This window comes from Cibotium barometz, chromosome 36, assembly GCF_041138505.1.
Source record: "Cibotium barometz isolate CiBa-2024 chromosome 36, ASM4113850v1, whole genome shotgun sequence".
In the NCBI taxonomy this organism is placed as follows: domain Eukaryota; kingdom Viridiplantae; phylum Streptophyta; class Polypodiopsida; order Cyatheales; family Cibotiaceae; genus Cibotium; species Cibotium barometz.
In genome coordinates, this window is record NC_141081.1 from 30,942,123 (window position 1) to 30,948,795 (window position 6,673).

General features: G+C 38.6%; 1 protein-coding gene across 1 annotated transcript; it reads left to right on the top strand.

Annotated features, from left to right (window-relative positions):
* Window positions 1-1,423: 1,423 nt before the first annotated feature.
* LOC147617782 (uncharacterized) lies at window positions 1,424-5,824 on the top strand. The gene is made up of 6 exons (XM_086775507.1): window positions 1,424-1,789; window positions 1,895-2,109; window positions 4,973-5,037; window positions 5,341-5,411; window positions 5,557-5,677; window positions 5,821-5,824. Exons 1-6 carry the CDS (start codon window positions 1,669-1,671, stop codon window positions 5,822-5,824), a joined length of 597 nt encoding a protein of 198 aa, XP_086631633.1. The 5' UTR covers window positions 1,424-1,668.
* Window positions 5,825-6,673: the final 849 nt, after the last annotated feature.

Here is a 6,673-nt window from a genome sequence, read left to right on the forward strand (position 1 = left end):
GTGTGTGTGAGTGAGAGTGAGAGTGAGAGTGAGAATGCACTTAAGTATGATTTCACAAGGCGAGATGTTAAAAAAAAACAAATCCAGTGTGTCGCTTAGCGACACAATCAACGAAAATATGTTAATAATATTGTCACCTTTTGTATGTCATTTAGAGTCATATGGTGTCACTAAAAGTGTGTTAATACGACATGTCAGATAGGACACTTTTAACAACACTCATCAGGGAGCCCATAGTGTCGGTAGGGTCCCCTATACCTTCTAGTGGTGTGTCCTCAAGCTATAGATGAATAGACCACACATTTATAGTTAACTCATGAGATCATAAATACAAAGAGTCTCGTGCCACACCAATCAACTTGTCAGATTGTAGATCCAAAGAGTCTTATATCACACCAAACCTCCCTAATAAAGTCTTTGGTTATAATAGTAAATCCTAGTGTACTTGTATAGACTTTTGATTCTTAAGATAAGAGGCATTCAGACTAAGAGAACCATGAACCTTATATAGGCACGCCTATTTTTATAGTAAATCCTAGTAGGGGTTGTAGAAAAGGTAGAGATCATGATTTGGACATGCAAATGTAGTAGTGTGCATGTGCATAGGCAACCATCATAGAATTTATCAAATATGATAGAGCTTAAAACTATGGTATAATTGCTTGAGACTTCGATTATCTTCGACAAATCCATGTTACTGGATTTCTTGAGGCTAGGGCTTATCAACTTGCTTATGGACCAACATCAATGCTTAAAACATGCTTTGTAAATTGTGACAACACTTGGTTTTCCTGTACACACAAAATTGATTTTTTTTGTTTATTATTCATTTTTGCATACACTAGAAATGTAATGCGAAATGAACTCTCATTTCAAGCTCCTTACATTTTTTATGTAAGTAGAGGATAATGTAAACTATCTATTCACATTTTTTTATATTGATACATATATTCCAAGCTCCAAAACATAAGTAGAAATTACGCCTTGTATGATGAAAGAAAACATTTAATTAATGCACAGGACGGATGGTGTAGTAGTTGAGTCTTTGAGATGGTTATTCATTTTGAATAATTTTGCTTCTCTAGTCATCTTGATATCAATAAAAGAAGTGATTATGGGCTTGTATGTAATCAAGATCATATGCTACATAAAATGAGTCAAAAATTTTATATAATAATAAGGTTCATGTAATTAAATGATTCATGCAATTAAACAATTCTTGAAGTCTGATGATTAAAAGTAAATCCTTGCAAACTACATATAAATGGAGTTGTAAAATTCTCGTAATCAACCCAAGGCCCAAAATTTAAGACAATGCAGCTACATTTAAGCATAAAGCATTGGCAAATTTTCCATGGATATCCAAAAATTGTGGAAATTGATTCATTGAGAAAAGCAAACGATAGACTTACATGACGAGATGCTCTCGAGTTTCTATGGTAAAGTGGTAAAGTGCCAAAGCGACACAGTGCGAGAGCCATCAAGACCAGGAAAAGGAGGAATTAGTGCTTGCTTTATGGTTTTTGGACGCAATAGTGTCCCCAGATTTGCACGTCACCTAGCATTCAGCAGTCACTGTGCTTCAACCTAGCTCCAGCTTAAATTGAGTTCTCTCTCTCTCTCTCTCTCTCTCTCTCTCTCTCCCCCCCCCTCGCCATCGCCATCGCCATGTGCAAACAGTGGAACCTGGTCTTCACTCTGTGCGTCGTCTTCATCAGTTTCAACACAATGCCCAGCTCTATTGCGGCAGCAAACAACGCGTCGTTGTCCCCTCTCATCATCACAGCTGGTAAGAACTGCATTGAGGCCTAACACCTTGGAAAATGGTTGTTTGCATGTGCAGTAGCTTGTTGACGGCGGCTGTGTGGCTTGTTATTGCAATCTTGTGGTGCAGGAGGCGACTCAACGCTAGAGAAGAAGACGGTGGCAATGCCTTCAGGGTTGCGAGAAATGGACGAAAAGCTCCTGCATATGCCCACTGCGAGAGCACTGGAGGTGGTAGGGACCAGGGGTCGTGGAACTGAGTTTCGCCCAAGGGGCCAAAGAAGCCGTTCTTCTTCGGCTCCAGCAGCCGCCCATCATTTCTACTTTCAGCTGGCCGCCCCTTTAGTCGGAACACTTCTCCTTCGCTTTCCTTTCCTCTAGTCCTTCGCTTTCCTTTCCTCTAGTGTGTACACGTATTCTTTGAGCTTTCCTCTTCAAGGCTTTCATTGCCGCTAGTGATTTCTACGTGTGCCCCCATTATTGATGTTTATCACCCTCATTATTGATGTGTATGTTGCTTTGGCATCTAGGAGGATTTAAAGTAGGGATTTGTTGGATGTGCTTTGGCATTTAGGTCACATGACAAATCACCAATAGATTAGAATCAAGTACACTAGCACTTTATCCTTTCTAAGTTGATATATTCCATAATTTCCTCATCATATATACATATATACATATATACATCCTATAATAGTCGCAATAACCCATTACAAGCAACATGAAAAAGTCCCCTTACCCCCCCCACCCCCCAACACCCACAAAATCATATCTTCTAGGCTTCAACTCACCACCATCATGAGGTCCTCTAGGCTCCACATATGCCTCTAGCTCATGCACCTCTACCAAAGCCCCACCTATGGAGCTTGCCTACTCTTGTCTTTGACCGATGAAAATGAGAATGCCTCGACTCATGCCTCCATCTTTAACTATCCTCATTCATCTTTCTTGTGGTAAAATGTTAATATATTAAGAAAATACCCCCCCACAAGACACCACTTAATAGCCAAGAATCTTCATCTGGCATTTCCCCACACATCAAGTCCATGTGTATGTGTGTTTACACATATGTATGTATTCACACACACACACACACACACACACATGCAAGAAATTTTGGAGAGTTTCTAGTACTATGGGGGAAGAAAATCCATTGAGAAGGAGAACAGAACACTGTAAACAATCATTGAAATCCAAAAAAGAGTCATTGTATGGAAAACCCACTTATAAAGCAACTAGAAATATAGATGCTATCATGTGGGTTCAACCGACAAAGCTGCATAAGGGGTTTTCTCATTGAAAAAGTTCTTGGAAGGTGTGTAACTCTCACATGAAGAGAGAGGGGTAGACCAAGGCCTTTCTTATTCATGCTAGCCCCTTCCGTGTTGGCTCACAAAGATGTGTGTGTACCTCCATTGGTCAGTTAGTATATATAGACACATTGACTTTCCTAAGGTGTGTGTACCTCCATTGATCACATTGACTTTCCTAAGATGGCATGAATGCATGGTTTCCCTATTCCCTTGTGCCACTCTTAGTGCAGCTTGATTTGAAGAGGGGTATGAAAAGGTGTAAATCTTTTAAGGGGGTATTAAAAGTTGTAAATCTTTAGAGGGGGCTTCCTTGAGTGTGAAGAAGGTGAAATTCATCCCATATGTGGTGAAAATAAATAATGTAGTGGTTCTTTTCACATCTCTCCACCACCCCCCTCCCCCCTCAAAAAAATAAATCTTTTGGACAAGCCAGGGGGCTAGTTAAGTGGGGTAGGATCTACTTACTTTTTTGTTCTTGCAGTGTGCCTTGGTTTCCTTAAAAAAGCAAGAAAAATATATAAGTTTAACCATAAATGTATAGTTTACTTTAAGTGTATTAAGGTGGTGTTTAGAAATGTTTAAAATCAAAGCATAAGTGGCATAAAAGTTAACTCTCAAACAATGACCACTCCACTACACACTCACTCAACACTCAATAGAGAGAGAATACTAGTTCTTAACCGTATAGTTATTGCATAGTGGAAGAGACACAAATTAGACAACACAATTCTATTAAGAGATAATCCTAGTTTTACCACTTAACAATCATAGATTGCATGATGGAAGAGACGCAAATTAGACCAAAAAAGTTAGTCACAATAACATTGCTAAGTGCATAGAATGAAATGTGATGAAGATGTATGCTTATAGTGCATTTATTCAACAACTTTTAGCTTTTAATTGGTCCAACTGGCCACCTAAATTAAGAGTGTTGTCATTAATGGTACATAATATACTCCTGAAAGAATGCCACTAGGAGTCAACACATTTGAAAGTAGGTGCTACCATTAATGGTATATAATCTACTCCTAAATTAATTCTGCTAGGAGTACATGCATTTGAAAGGAGGTGAACAATGAACTAATTCCAAATACGGTAGGTGAAACACCTCTCTACCTTTATGTGATGAGAGGTGAATTATAGAGATTACGTCTTTTGAACATTCTCAATCACGTTGAAGTATCCAGTCACTTCTAGTAGGTTTTTTTAGCTAAAATCTACTTTTGGTTGCTCGCACTCATCGAGTAGCTGCTAGGGTGGCTACACCCTCCTTTGCATCTATAAGGTCCAAGGTGTTTTTTATCTCAACAAACTAGTCCATCCTAATTTCCTCAGTATCAACTTGTTGTTAAGCTAGAGCCACCTATCTTCCATTGGCTTTCGAATGTCATCCTGTGCTATCTACAACATCTTGGGGTAACTTTCTATTGGACTTTAGAGAAGGCACACAATCCATAGTGTAATCTTAATTGTGTTAAGAACTAGTATCCTCTCTCTTATTAAGTGTTGAGTGAGTGTGTAGTAGAGTGAGCTAGAGAAATCACACATATCTCTAGTTAATTTATACCCCTTAGCACATTGGTAAAGGAAACCAAGTGGTCTACTACAAGTGCACTAAAACTCTAGTAATCATGTTAGGGAACTCTTGTGAATCAAGGGTTCTTATGTTTTAAGTATAGAGTAGTCTAGTTTTTTACTTGTTTCTGTTTAAGGCTGAAAATTAGATGCTACTTTTGTCTATTTTTTTGTCTTTTAATTTGTCATAATCGGATGTAGTGTGAAGTGTCTTTTGAAATCTGGATGGAAGTTAGAAATGTCATGTGAAGTAGTAGTGGTTATCCGCAATAGAAGAAGAATGATTTTTCATTCGCAGATATGGAGATTTATGTAATCAGATAGTTGACAGTTATTTTGACAATGAAGATGCAGTGTGTTTTGTCAATCTAGTTGTCACTGTGGCGTTGTCATTCTGTAGTTTATTTTGAAGAATGATGTGATGAAGATGTTTTGGAAGTATTCTGTGGTGTAATGCAGTTTTGTGTTATGGATTAGTTTGCTGTGTGTTTGGGAAGTGATACATAGTTAAACAGTTTGTCAGTTTGTTTGTCAGAAAGTCTGAATTTCCCTTGAAGTTTGTGAAAGATGTGATAAGCAGTAAACACTGGCTATTCATGATGGTTTCAACCACAATGGTTGATTAGGATGGAGCCTACAATAGGAGCATGCAAAGCAAGTGCTATAAATTCAGGCACTGCTTTTGCAGATTCAGGAGGCGAAATCAGATTCAAGAGGCAAAATTAGATTCATGTGCTGTTTCAAAATCAGATTCAGGAGGTGAAATCAAATTCAGGAGGCGAAATCAGATTTAGGAGGCAAAATGTGATTCAGACATAATCAGGCTGCTGTGCAGAAGATTGAAGAAGAATCAGTTTGTCTATTTTTAAGAAAGGGTGTAATTCGAATTACGGTGCTTATGAAGGGTGTTCAAGGTTGAGTATGCTTTCTTCTGTAAGGGGGATGAGTGCCAAGAAGATGCCAAGCAGCAGTTATGGTGGCGGTTACAATGGCAGTTATGGTTCTTGGAAGTCAGATGCTGAATGGTAATACATTCTAGGGAATTCACAATAGCCTTCATATTCTTATTTTGTAAGATTGGTAGTAAGGCGGCAAGGTTCATAGCAAGAAGGATCATAGCGGATTTTGGCAATATGGCAGATTTTGATAGTGCAGTTTGACAATGCAGTTGACAGTTTGACAGTTTTTCTGATTTGCAGACAAATTTGAGTTATAGATGGAATCTGAGTTGCAGAAAAAATTTGATTTGCAGACTGAATCTGCTTTGCAGCCAGAAGGTAACTTTTTATGGTAATTTTTTCAAGAAAAAATCATAATATTATCAATTTAAAATATTTCAATCAATTTTAAGTAGCCAATTAAATGAACTTTGCGGATCCTGGTACAGCATCCGTGGCTCTCCGTTTAGCAAATTTAATGGGTCTCGGATTGGTGTGGTGCATCTTTCTTGAGGGCTGAATATGATTGTTGTATTTTAATTATGTGAGTGTGTCATGGGGGTAAAAAGAAGAAGAAGTGCAAGATTTGCATGAGTAGGAAGCATGACGTGGATGATTGTCCATGTGCAATTGATGAGTGCTCAAATAAAGATGCATGTGGGAAATGGTGTATGGTTGACCTATGCACAAAGTTTCATAAAATCATCCATAAATTGCATAAAGCATCATCTTGGAAGGAAATGGAGACTGCATTTGGAAGGTTGGTGGATTTTGAGGATGACTTAGAGAATGCATATGAATGGTTAGCTAATCACAAAGGAGACAGGCGAAAGTCATGTTCAAGTAAGAAAAGCATTGGGAAGTTACAAAAAGCATGTGAGAAGTTGAGAGATGCATATGCGGATGAGTTTGAAGGGGAGTCAAGTGATGATGATGACATTTGGGTTGGCATGGAGATAGATTCAAATCCATCAAGTGGGGATACCAAAGATGGAGGAGAAGGAGGTGCAAAAGGAGGTTGGCCAAGAGAGCCTAGAAGAGCCCCTAGATACCCCTAACCTACCACTAGAGTATGCTCATGGA

Bases quoted from the DNA above. Each gene is read 5' to 3' on its own strand.
- LOC147617782 (XM_086775507.1), top strand. From the start codon at position 1,669: ATGTGCAAACAGTGGAACCTGGTCTTCACTCTGTGCGTCGTCTTCATC. The intron at 1,790-1,894 runs GTAAGAACTGCA...CTTGTGGTGCAG, and splicing joins CCCTCTCATCATCACAGCTG to GAGGCGACTCAACGCTAGAG. The intron at 5,412-5,556 runs GTGAAATCAAAT...GTGCTTATGAAG, and splicing joins TTCAAAATCAGATTCAGGAG to GGTGTTCAAGGTTGAGTATG.